This window comes from Mustelus asterias, unplaced genomic scaffold (assembly GCF_964213995.1).
Source record: "Mustelus asterias unplaced genomic scaffold, sMusAst1.hap1.1 HAP1_SCAFFOLD_1286, whole genome shotgun sequence".
NCBI lineage: Eukaryota > Metazoa > Chordata > Chondrichthyes > Carcharhiniformes > Triakidae > Mustelus > Mustelus asterias.
In genome coordinates, this window is record NW_027591231.1 from 77,273 (window position 1) to 100,437 (window position 23,165).

General features: G+C 52.5%; 1 protein-coding gene across 1 annotated transcript in view; it reads right to left on the bottom strand.

Moving 5' to 3' along the window:
- The window catches only part of tuft1a (tuftelin 1a), a gene marked incomplete at its 5' end in the record, with an annotated part of 33,444 nt that extends 11,498 nt beyond the window's left edge, over positions 1 to 21,946 (bottom strand). Inside the window, 5 exons of the mRNA XM_078206114.1 lie at positions 1,753 to 1,839; positions 3,718 to 3,810; positions 7,665 to 7,772; positions 20,361 to 20,444; positions 21,875 to 21,946. Of these exons, the coding sequence (XP_078062240.1) occupies positions 1,753 to 1,839; positions 3,718 to 3,810; positions 7,665 to 7,772; positions 20,361 to 20,444; positions 21,875 to 21,946 (444 nt within the window). The remainder of the gene's footprint in view (positions 1 to 1,752; positions 1,840 to 3,717; positions 3,811 to 7,664; positions 7,773 to 20,360; positions 20,445 to 21,874) is intronic.
- Positions 21,947 to 23,165: the final 1,219 nt, after the last annotated feature.

The window sequence follows — 23,165 nt, forward strand, 5'->3', positions numbered from 1 at the left end:
GACCCTGGCCAGCAGCAATTCCTCTCTCACTGACCCCGGCCGGTCATGATTGCTCTCTTACTGACCCCGGCCGGTTGCAATTGCTCTCTCACTGACCCCGGCCAGTCGCAATTGCTCTCTCACTGACCCCGGCCGGTTGCAATTCCTCTCTCACTGCCCCTGGCCGGTCGCAATTGCTCTCTCACTGACCCCGGCCAGTCTCAATTGCTCTCTCACTGACCCCGGCCGGTTGCAATTGCTCTCTCACTGACCCTGGCCAGTCACAATTGCTCTCTCACTGACCCCAGCCAGTCGCAATTGCTCTCTTACTGACCCCTGGCCAGTCACAATTGCCCTATAACTGACCCCGGCCAGTCACAATTGCTCTCTCACTGACCCCCCGCCAGTCGCAATTGCTCTCTCACTGACCCTGGCCGGTTGCAATTGCTCTCTCACTGACCCCGGCCGGTTGCAATTGCTCTCTCACTGACCCCAGCCAGTCGCAATTGCTCTCTCACTGACCCCGGCCAGTCACAATTGCTCTCTCACTGACCCCCAGCCGGTCGCAATTGCTGTCTCACCTGACCCTGGCCAGTCGCAATTGCCATCCCTCCTCCCACCGCCTGCGACTCATAAGAATGTCCAGTGGTGCCCCCTATTGGCTGCTCAACACCTCCCCCGCCTGGGGCATCCTTCTGTCCACAACCCCCCAACCCTTCATACCAGTTCCTTGAGCTCCCGCGCTGAGGTCGTCAACCGACATTGGGGTCACCTGGAAAGAGGGGGTGGGGTTTATTCATTCGTGGGACACGGGCGTCGCTGGCTGGGCCAGCATTTATTGCCCATCCCTAGTTGCCCTTGGAGGGCAGTTGAGAATCAACCACATTGCTGTGGCTCTGGAGTCACATGTAGGCCAGACCGGGGTAAGGACGGCAGATTTCCTTCCCTAAAGGACATTAGTGAACCAGATGGGTTAATTTTTTACAACAATCAATGATAGTTGTCACGGTCACCGTTACCAAGGGCGTGGGTGGCACAGTGGGTTAGCACTGCTGCCTCACAGCGCCAGGGACCTGGGTTCGATTCCCGGCTCGGGTCACTGTCTGTGTGGAGTCTGCACGTTCTCCCCGTGTCTGCGTGGGTTTCCTCCGGGTGCTCCGGTTTCCTCCCACACCCCAAAAGATATGCAGGTTAGGTGGATTGGCCGTGCTAAATTGCCCTTTAGTGTCCAAAGATGGGCTGGTTAGGGGGATTGGCCGTGCTAAATTGCCCCTTAGTGTCAGAGGGACTAGCTAGAATAAATAAGGGTTACGGGGATAGGGCCTGGGTGGGATTGTGGTCGGTGCAGACTCGATGGGCCGAATGGCCTCCTTCTGCACTGTAGGGATTCTATGACAAGCTTTCAATTCCAGAGGGGATTTTCACAGTAACTTCATTGCGGTGTTAATGTAAGCCGACTTGTGACACTAATAAATAAACTTTAAATGTTAGTGAATCAGATGGGGTTTTTTTTGCGACAATCGATGATCGTTGTCACGGTCACCGTTACTGAGACTCGCTCTCAATCCCAGATTTTATGAACCGGATTTGAATCCCCATCCGGGGTGGGATTCGAACCTGCTTCGCTCCCCAGAGGCTGGGGGTCTCTGGATTGTTAATCCTGTGACATTAGCACGATGCCACGAAACTTCCCCTGACAAGAGACACAGACCCACACGCATGTACACACATGACAACGTGTTAATGACCTCCCTGAATCTACACGGCACTGACCTGTGTACCCGTGTTCATCGAATGATACGGCCGGGCCCAGTTAACGTCGGAATCGGGCCCAACTCTGTCCCGCTGCCCCCTCGCTCCCTAATCAACGCAAAAAAAACTCATCACATCAACCGCGTACACTTTCGAATCAACACTCTGCATTTAAATAGCGCCCATAACCCGGTGAAATATGGGGTGGAGGGGGCTGGAGGAGGTTACAGAGATAGGGAGGGGGTGCAGGGGGCTGGAGGAGGTTACAGAGATAGGGAGGGGGTGTAGGGGGCTGGAGGAGGTTACAGAGATAGGGACGGGGGTGTAGGGAGCTGGAAGAGGGTTACAGAGATAGGGAGGGGGTGTAGGGGCTGGAGGAGGTTACAGAGATAGGGAGGGGGTGTAGGGGCTGGAGGAGGTTACAGAGATAGGGAGTGGGTGTAGGGGCTGGAGGAGGTTATAGAGATAGGGAGGAGGTGTAGGGGCTGGAGGAGGTTACAGAGATAGGGAGGGGGTGTAGGGGCTGGAGGGGGTTAAAGAGATAGGGAGTGGGGTGGAGGGGCTGGAGGAGGTTACCGAGATAGGGAGGGGGGTTGTAGGGGCTGGAGGAGGTTACAGAGATAGGGAGGGGGTGTCGGGGCTCGACGGGGTTACAGAGATAGGAAGGGGGTGTAGTGGCTGGAGGAGGTTCCAGAGATAGGGAGGGGGTGAGGGGGCTGGAGGAGGTTACAGAGATAGGGAGGGGGTGTAGGGGGCTGGAGGATGTTACAGAGATAGGGAGGGGGGTGTAGGGGCTGGAGGAGGTTCCAGAGATAGGGAGGGGGTGAGTGGGCTGGAGGAGGTTACAGAGATAGGGAGGGAGGTGTAGGGGCTGGAGGGGGTTACAGAGATAGGGAGGGGGCGTAGGGGCTGGAGGACATTACAGAGATAGGGAGGGGGTGTAGGGTCTGGAGGAGGTTACAGAGATATGGAGGGGGGTGCAGGGGCTGGAGGAGGTTACAGAGATAGGGAGGGGGTGTAGTGGCTGGAGGAGGTTACAGAGATAGGGAGGGGGTGTAGGGGCTGGAGGATGTTACAGAGATAGGGAAGGAGTGTAGGGGCTGGAGGAGGTGACAGAGATAGGGAGGGCGCGTAGGGGCTGGAGGACATTACAGAGATAGGGAGGGGGTGTAGGGGCTGGAGGAGGTTACAGAGATAGAGAGGGGGTGTACGGGCTGGAGGAGGTTACAGAGATATGGAGGGGATGTTGGGGCTGGAGGAGGTTACAGAGATAGGGAGGGGGGTGTTGGGGCTGGAGGAGGTTACAGAGATAGGGAGGGGCTGTAGGGGCTGGAGGAGGTTACAGAGATAGGGAGGGGGATAGGGGCTGGAGGAGGTTACAGAGATAGGGAGGGGGTGTAGGGGCTGGAGGAGGTTACAGAGATAGGGAGGGGGTGTACGGGCTGGAGGAGGTTACAGAGATAGGGAGGGGGTGTAGGGGCTGGAGGAGGTTACAGAGATAGGGAGGGGGATAGGGGCTGGAGGAGGTTACAGAGATAGGGAGGGGGATAGGGGCTGGAGGAGGTTACAGAGATAGGGAGGGGGTGTAGGGGCTGGAGGAGGTTACAGAGATAGGGAGGGGGATAGGGGCTGGAGGAGGTTACAGAGATAGGGAGTGGGTGTAGGGGCTGGAGGAGGTTACAGAGATAGGGAGGGGGATAGGGGCTGGAGGAGGTTACAGAGATAGGGAGGGGGTGTAGGGGCTGGAGGAGGTTACAGAAGTAGGGAGGGGGTGTAGGGGCTGGAGGAGGTTACAGAGATAGGGAGGGGGTGTAGGGGCTGGAGGAGGTTACAGAGATAGGGAGGGGGTGGAGGGACTGGAGGGGGTTACAGAGATAGGGAGGGGGTGGAGGGGGTTACAGTGAGTAGGGGCTGCACCATTCCATTGGTACACAAGATGAGGTGAAACAGGATAAAGGTAGACGGTAAGAAGGAATTTCTTTTTACCTCGGATTGGGGGCAATAATCCACGATATCATTCTCCACTCCATTCATTCGCCCATACAAACGCTCACGAATATTTTGCATTGAATGTCGGACCTGTAACAGCCACAGAATCAGGTACAGCACGGGGTTAGATACAGAGTAAAGCTCCCTCTACACTGTCCCCCATCAAACACTCCCAGGACAGGTACAGCACGGGGTTAGATACAGAGTAAAGCTCCCTCTACACTGTCCCCCCATCAAACACTCCCAGGACAGGTACAGCACGGGGTTAGATACAGAGTAAAGCTCCCTCTACACTGTCCCCCCATCAAACACTCCCAGGACAGGTACAGCACGGGGTTAGATACAGAGTAAAGCTCCCTCTACACTGTCCCCCCATCAAACACTCCCAGGACAGGTACAGCACGGGGTTAGATACAGAGTACATAGAACATAGAAAGCCACAGCACAAACAGGCCCTTCGGCCCACAAGTTGCGCCGATCACATCCCCACCTCTAGGCCTATCTATAGCCCTCAATCCCATTAAATCCCATGTACTCATCCAGAAGTCTCTTAAAAGACCCCAACGAGTTTGCCTCCACCACCACCGACGTCAGCCGATTCCACTCACCCACCACCCTCTGAGTGAAAAACTTACCCCTGACATCCCCCCTGTACCTACCCCCCAGCACCTTAAACCTGTGTCCTCTCGTAGCAACCATTTCAGCCCTTGGAAATAGCCTCTGAGAGTCCACCCTATCCAGACCCCTCAACATCTTGTAAACCTCTATCAGGTCACCTCTCATCCTTCGTCTCTCCAGGGAGAAGAGACCAAGCTCCCTCAACCTATCCTCATAAGGCATGCCCCCCAATCCAGGCAACATCCTTGTAAATCTCCTCTGCACCCTTTCAATGGCTTCAACATCTTTCCTGTAATGAGGTGACCAGAACTGCGCGCAGTACTCCAAGTGGGGTCTAACCAGGGTCCTATAAAGCTGCAGCATTATCTCCCGACTCCTAAACTCAATCCCTCGATTAATGAAGGCTAGTACGCTAGTAAAGCTCCCTCTACACTGTCCCCATCAAACACTCCCAGGACAGGTACAGCACGGGGTTAGATACAGAGTAAAGCTCCCTCTACACTGTCCCCCATCAAACACTCCCAGGACAGGTACAGCACGGGGTTAGATACAGAGTAAAGCTCCCTCTACACTGTCCCCATCAAACACTCCCAGGACAGGTACAGCACGGGGTTAGATACAGAGTAAAGCTCCCTCTACACTGTCCCCCCATCAAACACTCCCAGGACAGGTACAGCACGGGGTTAGATACAGAGTAAAGCTCCCTCTACACTGTCCCCCATCAAACACTCCCAGGACAGGTACAGCACGGGGTTAGATACAGAGTAAAGCTCCCTCTACACTGTCCCCCATCAAACACTCCCAGGACAGGTACAGCACGGGGTTAGATACAGAGTAAAGCTCCCTCTACACTGTCCCCCCATCAAACACTCCCAGGACAGGTACAGCACGGGGTTAGATACAGAGTAAAGCTCCCTCTACACTGTCCCCCCATCAAACACTCCCAGGACAGGTACAGCACGGGGTTAGATACAGAGTAAAGCTCCCTCTACACTGTCCCCATCAAACACTCCCAGGACAGGTACAGCACGGGGTTAGATACAGAGTAAAGCTCCCTCTACACTGTCCCCCATCAAACACTCCCAGGACAGGTACAGCACGGGGTTAGATACAGAGTAAAGCTCCCTCCACACTGTCCCCCATCAAACACTCCCAGGACAGGTACAGCACGGGGTTAGATACAGAGTAAAGCTCCCTCTACACTGTCCCCCATCAAACACTCCCAGGACAGGTACAGCACGGGGTTAGATACAGAGTAAAGCTCCCTCTACACTGTCCCCCCATCAAACACTCCCAGGACAGGTACAGCACGGGGTTAGATACAGAGTAAAGCTCCCTCTACACTGTCCCCCCATCAAACACTCCCAGGACAGGTACAGCACGGGGTTAGATACAGAGTAAAGCTCCCTCTACACTGTCCCCATCAAACACTCCCAGGACAGGTACAGCACGGGGTTAGATACAGAGTAAAGCTCCCTCTACACTGTCCCCATCAAACACTCCCAGGACAGGTACAGCACGGGGTTAGATACAGAGTAAAGCTCCCTCTACACTGTCCCCATCAAACACTCCCAGGACAGGTACAGCATGGGGTTAGATACAGAGTAAAGCTCCCTCTACACTGTCCCCATCAAACACTCCCAGGAGAGGTACAGCACGGGGTTAGATACAGAGTAAAGCTCCCTCTACACTGTCCCCCATCAAACACTCCCAGGACAGGTACAGCACGGGATTAGATACAGAGTAAAGCTCCCTCTACACTGTCCCCTAATCAAACACTCCCAGGACAGGTACAGCACGGGGTTAGATACAGAGTAAAGCTCCCTCTACACTGTCCCCCCATCAAACACTCCCAGGACAGGTACAGCACGGGGTTAGATACAGAGTAAAGCTCCCTCTACACTGTCCCCATCAAACACTCCCAGGACAGGTACAGCACGGGGTTAGATACAGAGTAAAGCTCCCTCTACACTGTCCCCATCAAACACTCCCAGGACAGGTACAGCACGGGGTTAGATACAGAGTAAAGCTCCCTCTACACTGTCCCCCCATCAAACACTCCCAGGACAGTTACAGCACGGGGTTAGATACAGAGTAAAGCTCCCTCTACACTGTCCCCCATCAAACACTCCCAGGACAGGTACAGCACGGGGTTAGATACAGAGTAAAGCTCCCTCTACACTGTCCCCCATCAAACACTCCCAGGACAGGTACAGCACGGGGTTAGATACAGAATAAAGCTCCCTCTACACTGTCCCCATCAAACACTCCCAGGACAGGTACAGCACGGGGTTAGATACAGAGTAAAGCTCCCTCTACACTGTCCCCCATCAAACACTCCCAGGACAGGTACAGCACGGGGTTAGATACAGAGTAAAGCTCCCTCAACACTGTCCCCCATCAAACACTCCCAGGACAGGTACAGCACGGGGTTAGATACAGAATAAAGCTCCCTCTACACTGTCCCCATCAAACACTCCCAGGACAGGTACAGCACGGGGTTAGATACAGAGTAAAGCTCCCTCTACACTGTCCCCATCAAACACTCCCAGGACAGGTACAGCACGGGGTTAGATGCAGAGTAAAGCTCCCTCTACACTGTCCCCCATCAAACACTCCCAGGACAGGTACAGCACGGGGTTAGATACAGAGTAAAGCTCCCTCTACACTGTCCCCCATCAAACACTCCCAGGACAGGTACAGCACGGTGTTAGATACAGAATAAAGCTCCCTCTACACTGTCCCCATCAAACACTCCCAGGACAGGTACAGCACGGGGTTAGATACAGAGTAAAGCTCCCTCTACACTGTCCCCATCAAACACTCCCAGGACAGGTACAGCACGGGGTTAGATACAGAGTAAAGCTCCCTCTACACTGTCCCCATCAAACACTCCCAGGACAGGTACAGCACGGGGTTAGATACAGAGTAAAGCTCCCTCTACACTGTCCCCCATCAAACATTCCCAGGACAGGTACAGCACGGGGTTAGATACAGAGTAAAGCTAGGCTATTAATCCAGAAACTCAGCTAATGTTCTGGGGACCCGGGTTCGAATCCCCGCCACGGCAGACGGTGGAATTCGAATTCAGTAAAAAATATCTGGAATTAAGAATCTACTGATGACCCATTGTGGGAAAAACCCATCTGGTTCCCTTTAGGGAAGGAAATCTGCCGTCCTTACCCCGGTCCGGCCTACATGTGACTCCAGAGCCACAGCAATGTGGTTGACTCTAACTGCCCTCCAAAGGCAACTGGGGATGGACAATAAATGCTGGACCCAGTCAGCGACGCCCGTGTCCCAGGAATGAACAGATCAAAACAAACCTCCTTGAAGTGTTGGAGTTCTGTGCGAAGCTGTCTCAGCGATGACTCCTGGGCCATTTGAGAATCCGCCAACATGCCTTTGATGTCAGGGTCATATAGACTTCGTGTCTGGAAAGCAAGAAGACTTCCCATTAGGGTTAGAGTCAGAGAACAATACGGCGTGGAAACAGGCCCTTCGGCCCAACCACTCCCTGGTGCCCTCCCAGCTAGTGCCAATGGCCCACCTTTGTTCCATAGAGTCATAGAAGTTTACAGCATGGAAACAGGTCCTTCGGCCCAACTTGTCCATGCCGCCCAGTTTTTAAGCTAGTCCCAATTGCCCGCGTTTTGTCCCATATCCCTCTATACCCATCTTACCCATGTAACTGTCTAAACGCGTTTTAAAAGACAAAATTGTACCCGCCTCTACTACTACCTCTGGCAGCTCGTTCCAGACACTCACCACCCTCTATGTGAAGAAATTGCCCCTCTGGACACTTTTGTATCTCTCCTCTCTCATCTTAAACCGAGTAAGTAGTCTCACAACACCAGGTTAAAGTCCAACGGGTTTATTTGGTCGCACAAGCTTTCGGGGTGTTTCCCCTTCATCAGGTGATGAAGGGACAACGCACTGAAAGTTCGTGCTACCAAATAAACCTGTTGGACTTTAACCTGGTGTTGTGAGACTACTTACTGTGCCTATTCCAGTCCAATGCGGCACGGTAGCACAGTGGTTAGCACTGCTGCTTCACAGCTCCAGGGTCCTGGGTTCGATTCCCGGCTCGGGTCACTGTCTGTGTGGAGTTTGCACATTCTCCTTGTGTCTGCGTGGGTTTCCTCCGGGTGCTCCGGTTTCCTCCCACAGTCCAAAGATGTGCGGGTTAGGTTGATTGGCCAGGTTAAAAATTGCCCCTTAGAGTCCTGAGATGCGTAGGGTGGAGGGATTAGCGGGTAAATATGTGGGGGTAGGGCCTGGGTGGGATTGTGGTCGGTGCAGACTCGATGGGCCGAATGGCCTCCTTCTGCACTGTAGGGTTTCTATGATTCTATGATTCTAACTCCACACATTAAACCTATGCCCTCTAGTTTTAGACTCCCCTACCTTTGGGAAAAGATATTGACTATCTCGCTGATCTGTGCCCCTCATTATTTTATAGACCTCAATAAGATCACCCCTCAGCCTCCTACGCTCCAGAGAAAAAAGTCCCAGTCTATCCAGCCTCTCCTGATAACTCAATCCATCAAGTCCCGGTAGCATCCTAGTAAATCTTTTCTGCACTCTTTCGAGTTTAATAATATCCTTTCTATAATAGGGTGACCAGAACTGTACACAGTATTCCAAGTGTGGCCTTACCAATGTCTTGTACAACTTCAACAAGACGTCCCAACTCCTGTATTCAATGTTCTGACCGATGAAACCAAGCATGCCGAATGCCTTCTTCACCACTCTGTCCACCTGTGACTCCACTTTCAAGGAGCTATGAACCTGTACCCCGAGATCTCTTTGTTCTGTAACTCTCCCCAACGCCCGACCATTAACTGAGTAAGTCCTGCTCTGGTTCAATCTACCAAAATGCATCACCTCGCATTTATCTGAATTAAAGTCCATCTGCCATTTGTCAGCCCACTGCCCCAATTGATCAAGATCCCGTTGCAATCCGAGATAACCTTCTTCATCGTCCACTATACCACCAATCTTGGCGTCATCTGCAAACTTACTAACCATGCCCCCTATATTCTCATCCAAATCATTAATATAAATGACAAATAACAGTGGGCCCAGTACTGATCCCTGAGGCACACCGCTGGTCAGAGGCTTCCAGTTTGAAAAACAACCCTCTGCAACCGCCCTCTGACTTCTGTCAAGAAGCCAATTTTCTATCCATTTGGCCAACTCACCCTGGGTCCCGTGAGATTTAATCCATAATCCCTCTAATTCTTTCCCATCCATGTAAAATGCTTTTTAACTGTCGCTATTGTACCTGCCGCAACCACTTTGTCTGGCAGCTCATTCCATATACATAGAAACATAGAGGATAGAAACAGGAGGAGGCCATTCGGCCCTTCGAGCTGCTCCCGCCCATTCATCACCATCATGGCTGATCATTCAACTCAATAGCCTAATCCTGCTTTCTCCCCATAACCTTTGATCCCGTTCGCCCCCAAGTGCTATATCCAGCCGCCTCTTGAATACATTCAATGTTTTGGCATCAGTTATAAGGAGAGGCTGGATAGACTGGGACTTTTTTCTCTGGAGCGTAGGAGGCTGAGGGGTGATCTTATAGAGGTTTATAAAATAATGAGGGGCACAGATCAGCTCGATAGTCAATATCTTTTCCCAAAGGTAGGGGAGTCTAAAACTAGAGGGCAGGGGTTTAAGGTGAGAGGGGAGAGATACAAAAGACTCCAGAGGGGCAATTTTTTCACACAGAAGGTGGTGAGTGTCTGGAACAAGCTGCCAGAGGTAGTAGTAGAGGCGGGGACAATTTTGTCTTTTAAAAAGCATTTGGACAGTTACATAGGTACGATGGGTATAGAGGGATATGGGCCAAATGTGGGCAATTGGGATTAGTTTAGGGGTTTAAAAAAAAAGGGCGGCATGGACAAGTTGGGCCGAAGGGCCCGTTTCCATGCTGTAAACCTCTATGACTCTATAATACTTCCTGTGGTAATGAATTCCACAGGCTCACCACTCTTTGGGTGAAGAAATGTGTCCTCACTTCCGTCCTAAACCTCAGACCACCCTCTGCGTGAAGAAGTTGCCCCTCAGGTGTCTCTTAAATCTTTCCCCTCTCACCTTCAACCTATGCCCACTAGTTTTCAATTCCCCTTCCCTGGGAAAAAGATGTGCGTTCATCCAATCATTGCCCCTCATGATTTTATAGACCTCAATAACGTCACCCCCCTCATTCTCCTACGTTCCAACGAATAAAGTCCTAGCCTGGCCAACCTCTCCTGGTAACTTGGCCCCGCTAGTCCTGGCAACATCCTCGTAAACCTTCTCCGCACTCCTTCCAGTTTATCAATGTCTTTCCGATAACAGGGTGCCCACAACTGTGCATAATACACCAAGTGTGGCCTCACCAATGACTTGTACAACTGTAACATAACGTCCCAAATCTGTACTCAATGCCCCGACTGAAGGTCAGTGTGCTTAACGCCAAAATTACCTTGGATTGGGCCAGAGTTGTGTCCCCCCGCAGGTCAGAGGGCTCATATCCCTACAGTGCAGAAGGAGGTCATTCGGCCCATCTGCACCAAGAACAATCCCACCCAAGTCCTATCTCTGTAACCCCACATATTTGCCCCGCTAATGCTGATTTGCACCCCGCCGTGTCTCCGCAGTGGAGTCCAGCCCTGTAACTCAGAGGGCTAAGGAAAAGAGGAGGAAGGCGGTATTAATCGGGGACTCGATGGTGAAGGGGACAGACAGGCGTTTCTGCGGAGGTAGGCGGGATTCTCGCATGGTGGTCTGCCTCCCTGGGGCCGGGATCCAGGATGTCGCTAGTCGCGTCCCGGAAATCCTGAGGTGGGAGGGAGAGGAGCCTGAGGTAGCGGTACATATTGGTACCGCTGATGTGGGTAGGAAGGGAGAAGGGGTCATGAAAAGGGAGTACAGGGAATTAGGGAGACAGCTGAGAAAGAGGAAAGCAAAGGTAGTAATCTCAGGATTACTGCCTGTGCCACGGGAAGGTGAGGGCAGGAATGGAGTGAGGTGGAGGATGAATGTGTGGCTGAGGGACTGGTGCAGGGGGCAGGGATTCAGGTTCCTGGACCATTGGGACCTCTTTAGGGGCAGGGGTGATCTGTATACAAAAAACGGGTGGAACTTGAATCACACGGGGACTAATATCCTGGCCGGTAGGTTGGCTAAGGCTACTGGGGAGAATTTAAACTAGATAGGTTGGGGGGAGGGGAGCTAGAAGAGTTGACTAGGATCAAGGAACTAATTGATGGGGGGGAGGATGCAGGGGTAAGGGGAATTACAAAATTAATGGTAGAGGAGAGGGTGCAAGTGAATGAAGGCGGTAATTTAGATAAGGGAGTAGAGGGAGACGGTGTTCGCGACTCATCAAAGCGGGTTCAGATAAAAGCTGGAATAAGGACACTTTGCCTGAATGCACGAAGCATTCGGAACAAGGTGAATGAGTTGATGGTGCAAATCAGCACAAGTGGGTACGATCTAGTGGCCATTACAGAAACGTGGCTGAAAGGTGACCAGGACTGGGAGATGAATATCCAGGGGTATCAGGCGTTTAGGAAGAATAGACAGGAAGGAAAAGGTGGTGGGGTCGCGCTATTAATAAGAGATAATATCAGGGTAGTACTGAGGGGTGACATAGGCTCTGAGGAACAAAACGTGGAATCATTATGGGTAGAGATGAGGAATAGTAGAGGGAGAAAGACACTAGTAGGTGTGGTATATAGGCCCCCAAATAATAATGTTGAGGTAGGGAGGGCTGTAAACAAGCAGATAAGGGATGCGTGTAAAAACGGAACGGCAATAATCATGGGGGACTTCAACATGCACATTGACTGGCAGACTCAAGTCGGTAAGGGTGGAATGGAGGAAGAGTTCTTAGAATGCTGTCGGGATAGTTTCCTTGAACAGCATGTTACGGAACCGACGAGGGAACGAGCTATTTTGGATCTGGTATTGTGTAACGAGGTAGGTAGAATTAAGGATCTTATTGTGAAGGACCCTCTTGGGTCTAGTGACCACAATATGGTCGAATTTCTGATTCAGATGGAAGAGGAGAAAGTTTGGTCTCAAACCAGTGTCCTCTGTTTGAACAGAGGGAAATATGATAGGATGAGGGATGAATTGGCTAAGGTAGACTGGGAGAGCAGGCTGGCAGGTAGGATAGCTGAGGAACAGTGGAGGATTTTTAAGGAGATCCTTTTCAGTTCTCAGCAAAAGTATATTCCAGCAAAAAACAAGGATTGTAAGAAAAGGGAGAACCAGCCGTGGATAACGAAGGAAATAAAGGAGAGTATTAAAATAAAAACAGCTGCGTACAGAGTGGCCAAAAATAGTGGAGAAACAAGTGATTGGGAAAAATTTAAGAAACAACAAAGAGAGACTAAGAAAGCGATAAAGAAAGGAAGGATAGACTATGAAGCTAGGCTAGCAATTAATATAAAAAATGATAGTAAAAGTTTTTATAAATATATAAAAAGGAATAGAGTGGCTAGAGTGAATGTTGGACCCTTGGAGGACGAGAGGGGGGAATTAATAGTGGGAAATGAGGATATGGCTGAGTCTTTAAATACGTTTTTTGTGTCGGTCTTCACGGTGGAGGACACAAATAGTTTGCCAAATATTAACGATAGAGGGTTGGCAGCAGGAGAAATACTTAATACGATTAATGTTACCAGAGAGGCAGTGCTGGGTAGACTAATGGGACTGAAGGTGGACAAGTCCCCGGGTCCGGATGGAATGCATCCCAGGGTATTGAAAGAAATGTCAGAGGTAATAGTGGATGCGTTAGTGATTATTTATCAAAACTCGTTGCATTCTGGGGTAGTGCCGGTTGATTGGAAAACGGCTAATGTTACGCCGCTGTTTAAAAAAGGAAGGAGACAAAAGGCGGGTAACTATAGGCCGGTCAGCTTAACGTCTGTAGTAGGGAAAATGCTGGAATCCATTATTAAAGAGGAGATAGCAGGGCATCTGGATAGAAATGGTTCGATCAATCAGACGCAGCATGGATTCATGAGGGGAAAGTCGTGCTTGACGAACATGTTGGATTTTTATGAAGATGTGACGAGGGCGGTTGATGAAGGAGAACCGGTGGATGCGGTGTTTTTGGATTTCCAAAAGGCGTTTGATAAGGTGCCCCATAAAAGGCTGCTGAAGAAGTTTAGGGCACACGGAGTTGGGGGTAGTGTGTTAAAGTGGATTGGGGACTGGCTATCCGACAGGAAGCAAAGAGTCGGAATAAATGGGTGTTTTTCCGGTTGGAGGAAGGTAACTAGTGGCGTGCCGCAGGGATCGGTACTCGGGCCGCAACTGTTTACCATTTATATAGATGATCTGGAGGAGGGGACGGAGTGTAGGGTAACGAAGTTTGCAGACGACACAAAGATAAGTGGAAAAGTGAATCGTGTGGAGGACGGAGAAGATCTGCAGAGAGATTTGGACAGGCTGAGTGAGTGGGCGAGGATATGGCAAATGGAGTATAACGTTGATAAATGCGAGGTTATACACTTTGGAGGAAATAATAACAAATGGGACTACTATCTCAATGGAAACAAATTAAAACATGCTACCGTGCAAAGGGACCTGGGGGTCCTTGTGCATGAGACACAAAAGCCCAGTCTGCAGGTACAACAGGTGATCAAGAAGGCAAATGGGATGTTGGCCTATATTGCGAGGGGGATAGAATATAAAAGCAGGGATGTCTTGATGCACCTGTACAGGGCATTGGTGAGGCCGCAGCTGGAATACTGTGTGCAGTATTGGTCCCCTTATATGAGGAAGGATATATTGGCATTGGAGGGAGTGCAGAGAAGGTTCACCAGGTTGATACCGGAGATGAGGGGTTTGGATTATGAGGAGAGGCTGAGGAGATTGGGTTTGTACTCGTTGGAGTTTAGAAGGATGAGGGGGGATCTTATGGAGACTTATAAGATAATGCGGGGGCTGGATAGGGTGGAGGCGGAGAGATTCTTTCCACTTAGTAAGGAAGTTAAAACTAGAGGACACAGCCTCAAAATAAAGGGGGGTCGGTTTAAGACAGAGTTGAGGAGGAACTTCTTCTCCCAGAGGGTGGTGAATCTCTGGAATTCTCTGCCCACTGAGGTGGTGGAGGCTACCTCGCTGAATATGTTTAAAGCGCGGATGGATGGATTCCTGATCGGTAAGGGAATTAAGGGTTATGGGGATCAGGCGGGTAAGTGGTACTGATCCACGTCAGATCAGCCATGATCTTATTGAATGGCGGGGCAGGCTCGAGGGGCTAGATGGCCTACTCCTGCTCCTATTTCTTATGTTCTTATGTTCTTATAATCCCTCTAACCTGCGCATCCTGGGACACTAAGGGGCAATTTAGCACGGCCAATCCACCCAACCTACACATCTTTGAACACTAAGGGGCAATTTAGCATGGCCAATCCACCTAACCTACACATCTTTGGACACTAAGGGGCAATTTAGCATGGCCAATCCACCCAACCCACACATCTTTGGACACTAAGGGGCAATTTAGCATGGCCAATCCACCTAACCTACACATCTTTGGACACTAAGGGGCAATTTAGCATGGCCAATCCACCCAACCTACACATCTTTGAACACTAAGGGGCAATTTAGCATGGCCAATCCACCTAACCAACACATCTTTGGACACTAAGGGGCAATTTAGCATGGCCAATCCACCCAACCCACACATCTTTGGACACTAAGGGGCAATATAGCATGGCCAAGCCACCTAACCTGCACATCTTTGGACATTAAGGGGCAATTTAGCATGGCCAATCCCCCTAACCTACACATCTTTGGACACTAAGGGGCAATTTAGCATGGCCAATCCACCTAACCCGCACATCTTTGGACACTAAGGGGCAATTTAGCATGGCCAATCCCCCTAACCTACACATCTTTGGACACTAAGGGGCAATTTAGCATAGCCAATCCACCTAACCCGCACATCTTTGGACATTAAGGGGCAATTTAGCATGGCCAATCCACCTATCCCGCACATCTTTGGACACTAAGGGGCAATTTAGCATGGCCAATCCCCGTAACCTACAAATCTTTGGACACCAAGGGGGAATTTAGCATGGTCAATCCACCTAACCTGCACATCTTTGGACATTAAGGGGCAATTTAGCACGGCCAATCCACCTAACCTACACATCTTTGGACATTAAGGGGCAATTTAGCACGGCCAATCCACCTAACCTGAACATCTTTTGGACTGTGGGAGGAAACCGGAGCACTCGGAAGAAACCCACGCAGACATGGGGAGAATGCGCAGGCTTCGCACAGACAGTGACCTGAGCTGGGAATTGAACCCGGGTCCCTGGAGCTGTGAGGCAGCAGTGCTAACCCACTGTGTCTCCACGTGGCACCAGTCTGAGGCCGGATCACTGTAGTCACTTGCAACCCCCTGGAGGGGGCGTGTCAAATGGAGCATGTGCCACACAATGTAGGGACAAAGGAGGGGATATGAAGCTAGTCTCAAGGGGAATAATTGGACCCCCCCCCCGCCACCTCCCCCCCGTAGCTGACTGCATCAGAAGAACAGACCAACTCCCCCCCACCATCCCCCTCACCCCTCGGTCAGCTCCAACCTTCCCCTGCTGGGAGAGGGCTGGGCATCGCCCCCTCATCCCGTGGATGGTGGGGGGAGGGCAGCAAGACTCCACGGCCTTGCACCCCGGGGACTGGGGTGGGATACAAGATGAAGAACAACGCAGCCATTGCATCACCGCTCAGGTGGGACGTCCCACAGCCTGGTGACGGAGGGAAAATCACTGGGGGGGCTGGGAAAACAGAAAGGTTGGGCCCAAACTCGCCCAAGATGGAGGGCAGCGGAGGCGATTGGCAAAGAGGAGAAGTGTTGTTCAATGATTGGACTCTTGCTCCCATCCAAAGACATTAAGGGTAAGCCACGAGGACCAGATCGCCTGCACAGCGACAGGCTCAGAGGCCCAGAAGGGAAAGAAGGGGATTAAGAGAGAAATAGTGGTGGGGGATGCGATGGTTAGAGGCACGGACAGGCGGTTCTGCGGGCGCAATGTCTTATGGTCTTATTGGGGAGAGAGCGGGTAAATGGAGTTGAAATCAACCATGATTGAATGGTGGAGTGGACTCGATGGGCCGAATGGCCTTACTTCCGCTCCTATGTCTTATGGTCTTATGGCGCGAACGAGACTCCAGGATAGTAGTCTGCCTCCCTGGTGCCGGGGTACTGGATGTCTCCGAGAGGGTAGGAAGCATATTTAAAAAGGAAGGTAGTCAAACGGATGTGATTGTACACATTGGGGGAAATGATGTAGGTAGAAAGAGCAGGGGGGGTCATACGAGAGCAATTCAGGGAGATGGGTGCTAGGCTAAAAAATAAGGCCTCCAGGGTAGCAATCTCTGGACTGCTCCCAGTGCAAGTGAGGCCAGGAACAGGGAGATTCTACAATTGAACACGTGGCTAAAGGACTGGTGCAAGAGGGAGGGTTTCAAATTCATAGATCATTGGGAAGTCTTCATGAGAGGGTGGCACCTGTACGGAAAGGATGGGTTACACCTGAACTGGAAGGGCACAAATATCCTGGCTGGGAGTTTTGCTAGAGTGTTTCGGCAGGATTTAAACTAGTGTGGCAGGGGGATCAAAACAGTGGGTCAGTAAGTACTGAGGCTGGGGTCGAGCTGGGGGCCAGGGCAAGGCTAGCTAAGAAGAGGAGCACTCTGGAGGAGGAGGACCTGACTGGGCCTGGAGGTCTGGAGTGCATCTGCTTCAATGCGAGGAGCGTAACGGGTAAGACAGACGAACTTAGGGCCTTAATGCTTACACGGAATTTGGATGTGGTTGCGGTGACGGAGACTTGGTTAAAAGGAGGACAGGACTGGCAGCTGAATATTCCGGGGTATAAGTGTTTTAGGCAAGACAGAGGAGGGGCTAAAAAAGGTGGGGGAGTAGCGGTATTAGTTAGGGAGCATATTACAGCGGTGCAGAGGGTGGACAATTTAGAGGGGTCATGTACTGAGTCGCTGTGGGTGGAACTCAAACAGGAATGGTGCAGTCACTATGCTGGGGGTGTACTACAGGCCACCCAACAGCCCACGGGAAGTGGAGGAACGGATATGCCAGGAGATTCTAGGTATGTGCAGAAAAAATAGGGTTGTTGTAATGGGAGACTTCAATTTCCCTGGGATAGACTGGAAAGTGGTCAGGGCTGGGGGTCTGGACGGGGAGGAATTTGTAAAATGCGTACTGGAAGGTTCTTTGGAACAGTATGTAGGTAGCCCGACTAGAGAGGGGGCTATACTGGACCTAGTTCTGGGAAATGAGCCCGGTCAGGTCGTCAAAGCTTCGGTAGGGGAACATGTGGCAAATAGTGACCACAATTCTGTTAACTTTAGGATAGTAATGGACAAGGATGAGTGCTGTCCTACGGGCAGGGTGCTAAATTGGGGGAAGGCTAACTATAGCCGGATTAGGCAGGAATTGGTGGATGTTGATTGGGAGAGGCTGTTCGGGGGTAAGTCCACGTCTGGCATGTGGGAGTCTTTTAAGGAACAGTTGTTAGGGCTGCAGGATAGGCATGTGCCTGTAAAAAGGAAGGATAGGAAAGGTAGGATTCGAGAGCCGTGGATAACCAGGGAAATTGAGGATCTGATCAAAAAGAAAAGAGAGGCGTACGTTAGGTCCAGGCAACTGAAAACAGATGGAGCTCTGGAGGAATACAGAGAGAGTAGGAAAGAACTCAAACGGGGAGTTAGAAGGGCAAAAAGAGGTCACGAAATGTTCTTGGCAGACAGGATTAAGGAGAATCCTAAGGCATTTTATTCATATGTTAGGAACAAAAGAGTTGGCAGGGAAAAAGTCGGACCTCTCAGGGACAAAGGAGGGGAATTATGCTTAGAACCCAAGGGAATAGGGGAGATCCTAAATGAATACTTTGCATCGGTATTCACAAAGGAGAGGGACTTGTTGACTGGGAGTGTCTCAGAGGGAGGTGTTGACCCGTTGGAGAGAGTCTCCATTACAAGGGAGGAAGTGTTAGGTTTTTTAGGTAACATTAAAACTGACAAATCCCCAGGGCCTGATGGCATCTATCCTAGACTGCTCAGGGAGACGAGAGATGTAATTGCTGGGCCTCTGACGGAAATCTTTGTCTCTTCATTGGACACAGGTGAGGATTGGAGGATAACGAATGTGTACCGTTATTTAAGAAGGGTAGCAGGGATAACCTGGGTAATTATAGGTCAGTGAGCTTGACGTCCGTGGTAGGGAAGTTGTTGGAGAGGATTCTTAGAGACAGGATGTATGTGCATTTAGAACGGAACAATCTCATAAGTGACAGACAGCATGGTTTTGTAAGAGGGAGGTCGTGCCTTACAAATTTGGCGGAGTTTTTTGAGGAAGTGACAAAAACGGTTGATGAAGGAAGGGCCGTGGTTGTCGTCTATATGGATTTCAGTAAGGCATTTGACAAAGTCCCACATGGCAGGTTGGTTAAGAAGGTTAAGGCTCATGGGATACAAGGAGAGGTGGCTAGATGGGTAGAGAACTGGCTTGGCCACAGGAGACAGAGGGTAGCAGTCGAAGGGTCTTTTTTCGGCTGGAGGTCTGTGACCAGTGGTGTTCCGCAGGGCTCTGTACTGGGACCTCTGCTATTTGTGATATATATAAATGATTTGGAAGAAGGTGTAACTGGTGTAATCAGCAAGTTTGCGGATGACACAAAGATGGCTGGACTTGCGGAGAGTGATGAACATTGTCGGACAATACAGCAGGATATAGATAGGCTGGAAAATTGGGCAGAGAAATGGCAGATGGAATTTAATCCAGATAAATGCAAAGTGATGCATTTTGGAAGAACTGATGTAGGGGGGAGTTATACAATAAATGGCAGAGTCATCAAGAGTGTAGAAACACAGAGGGACCTAGGAGTGCAAGTCCACAAATCCTTGAAGGTGGCAGCACAGGTGGAGAAGGTGGTGAAGAAGGCATATGGTATGCTTGCCTTTATAGGACGGGGTATAGAGTATAAAAGCTGGAGTCTAATGATGCAGCTGTATAGAACACTGGTTAGGCCACATTTGGAATACTGCGTCCAGTTCTGGTCGCCGCACTACCAGAAGGACGTGGAGGCTTTAGAGAGAGTGCAGAGAAGGTTTACCAGGATGTTGCCTGGTATGGAGGGTCTTAGCTATGAGGAGAGATTGGGTAAACTGGGCTTGTTCTCCCTGGAAAGACGGAGAATGAGGGGAGACCTAATAGAGGTGTACAAAATTATGAAGGGTATAGATAGGGTGAACAGTGGGAAGCTTTTTCCCAGGTCGGAGGTGACGATCACGAGGGGTCATGGGCTCAAGGTGAGAGGGGTGAAGTATAACTCAGATATTAGAGGGATGTTTTTTTACACAGAGGGTGGTGGGGGCCTGGAATGCGCTGCCAAATAGGGTGGTGGAGGCAGACACGCTGGCATCGTTTAAGACTCACCTGGATAGTCACATGAGCAGTCTGGGAATGGAGGGATACAAATGAATGGTCTAGTTGGACCAATGAGCGGCACAGGCTTGGAGGGCCGAAGGGCCTGTTTCCTGCACTGTACTGTTCTTTGTTCTTTATTATTTCCAATTAATGGACAATCAGAAATACATCAGGTATGGCGAACATAGATCAGTGAACAGAATAATGTAATCAAACACAGATCGGTTAAACCATTGAACACACTGCAGCCACCGTTCTAAACAAAACTATTTCCAATTAAACCATTTTAAATTGACAATCAAATACACATCAGGTCAGTCAGCAATCTGAACATAGATTAGTGAGCAGATTAACGTAATCAAACACAGATCGGTCAAACCATTGAACGCTTCAGCCAGTGTTTCGATTTCTTGGGAGAAAAGAACGAGTAAAGGGGTGGGGGAAGGTGAAAATTTTCAAGAGAAAGAGAGAGAGAGAGGACAGGGATAAACAAACAAAGACCATCGCCTGGGCCTGATAGAGAAGGAGGCCCAACACCTCTCGGGTTGATAGGTACCTTCAGGATTTCACCGCTGGCCTGATCCCAGGTTGAGTCGCCGCTCCCCCTGGAGGACACGACAGCGTAGGCCCGGCCTACAGGCTACAAGGCAGGAAACGGGGCGGGGAGGGAGGAAAATAAAAAATAAAATAATGAATGGAAACGGTCAACTCGTAACACCAACCGAGAGAATCGTGGCTCGGAGATCTGTCCCTCCGCATCCGGGGACTGGGAGGTGCGCATCTCACTCTCTCCATGTGGCATCGTTAATTACCCACAATACCCCACCCGCCGCCCCCACCTCGTGGCGGGTTGTCTGGGAAAAACGTTGGGTGGGCATTGCCCACTCGAGTGAGCGCCCGTGACGCGAGCGGGAGGATTGGTCAAAGCCCCCAGACCAGGTTCACACCAGCGCCTCTCTACCCAGGTGAGGTGGTGGGGGGAGGTGGGGGGGTGGGGGGAGACATTGGCTTATTTCTGCTTAAACACCCCCACCATCTCTCTCTGTCTCTCTAATCCACCCAGAATGTGGAAACTGCATTTGATTGGGAAAGGAGGGAACGAGAGAGAGAGAGAGTGAGAGAGTGAGGGAGGGGGACAGGGAGAGAGAGAAAGAGTGAGGGAGGGGGAACAGAGAGAGAGTGAAGGGGACAGAGAGAGAGAGAGAAAGAGCGAAGGGGGAATAGAGAGGGGGGGGACAGACAGAGAGAGAGAGCGAGCGCGGGGGGAACAAAGAGAGAGAGAGAGAGAGAGGGGGACAGAGAGAGAGAGAGAGTGTGTGTGAGGGGAAGAGAGAGAGAGGGGGGACAGAGTCCTGGGGAAGATGGAGAAAGGGTGAAGCCACGGACAGGGGTCTCCCCTGGAGAGTGGAGCAGAGATGGGGATGAGAGGATGAGGATGGTCTCTCGAATAAAGACCCCTTTCCGGTGTCCACGGACACTGACCCAGGGTGGGGTGTTAGCTTCCTGCATGGAGGAGAATCGGGGGAAGGAAACTGGAAGGGGGCGGGTGGTTTAGAAAGGCCCCAGGCCTTTTTGGCACAAATCTCTCACCCCCCAACACACCCCCCACTCCCCCAGTCACTCCCCCCTCCCGTGTGGCAATGCCCCCCAACCCCTTCCCCACCAGTGTGTCAATGCCCCCCACCCCCTCCACTCCAGTGTGTCTACCCCCACCCCTAAAGTGTGGCAATGCCCCCCACCCCCCTCTCCTCCAGCGTGGCAATGCCCCCTCACCCCCCTCCCCCTCTTGGAGCTGGTTACCAGGGACCGGCCGCTGGTGGTGGCCCCCGGTTCGCTCCTTCCTCCCGGGCTCAAGATGGCGACCGAGCCGTGGGCTATTCGACTGGGGGAGGGGGCGTCACAGTCAGTGGGCCAGTCCCCACCCAGCGGATGGCCAAGTCCCTCCCCACCCCCTCATCGCACTCCAGCCCTTCCCCCTACAACTCTCAACCCCCCAAAGCAGAGGAGGCCCCACCCACACACCCACCCACACATCCACCCACACACCCACCCACACGGAGCCGCAGATACCTTTCTCTTGACTTGGTCCCTCTGCAGCGGCTCTTCATTGCCCTGGAGGGTCAGTCTCAACCGGCGCACGTCCTGTGGGGGGAGAGAGGGTCGATTAGTGAGTGGGTGGATTGTATGGGGGGGCGGGGTGGGGGGGGGGGGGGAGGGGAGGAGGAGGTGGGGCTGGAGGGGGAGGAAGGGGGAAGTGGGGTTGGGGGGGGTGGTGGGGGGTGGGGTTATCATCGAGCGTCACTCTCCATCCGACGGGACAAAACATTCCGGGCGCACCATCACACCAATCGCTTCCCTTCCATTCCCTTCCCTCCCCTCTCGAGTTCCCTGTCGCGATCCGGCCGGAATGCTGGGGAGGGGGACTGGGAGAGAAAGTGTGGGGGAGGTGGAGGGGGGCTGGGGGCAGGGGTGCGGGGGAGGTGAGGAGAGGGGGGCTGGGAGAGGGGGTGCGGGGGAGGTGAAGGGGGTGTGGGGGAGGTGGAGGGGGTGCAGGGGAGGTGGAGGGGGTGCGGGGGAGGTGATAGGAGAGGGGGTTTGGGAGGGGGGTGCGGGGAGGTGGGGGGGAGGGGGGCTGGGAGAGGGGGTGCGGGGGAGGTGGAGGGGGGAGGAGGGCTGGGAGAGGGGGTGCGGGGGAGGTGGAGGGGGAGGAGGGCTGGGAGGGGGGTGCGGGGGAGGTGGAGGGGAAGAGGGCTGGGAGGGGGGGTGCGGGGGAGGTGGAGGGGGAGGAGGGCTGGGAGGGGGGGTGCGGGGGAGGTGGAGGTGGAGGGGGGCTGGGAGTGGGGGTGCGGGGGAGGTGGAGGGGGACTCGGAGGGGGGTGCGGGGGAGGTGGAGGGGGAGGAGGGCTGGGAGGGGGGTGTGTGGAGGTGGGAGGGGGGCTGGGAGAGGGGGTGCGGGCGGGGGTGTAGGGGGGCTGGGAGAGGGGGTGCGGGGGAGGTGGAGGGGGACTCGGAGGGGGTGCAGGGGAGGTGGAGGGGAGGAGGGCTGGGAGGGGGGTGTGGGGGAGGTGGAGGTGGAGGGGGGCTGGGAGTGGGGGTGCGGGGGAGGTGGAGGGGGACTCGGAGGGGGGTGCGGGGGAGGTGGAGGGGGAGGAGGGCTGGGAGGGGGGTGTGGGGGAGGTGGAGGGGGGCTGGGAGAGGGGGTGCGGGCGGGGGTGTAGGGGAGGGGATGGGGCGCACCCTCCAGCAAGGTCGCGCCTCCACCTGCCCCGCTTCGGAACGGACACCACAGGAAAACCCCAGAGAGCTGCAATCAGTTCAATTGATCCTGAGATATTCGAGCTCAGGGAACAGAGGAGGTGGT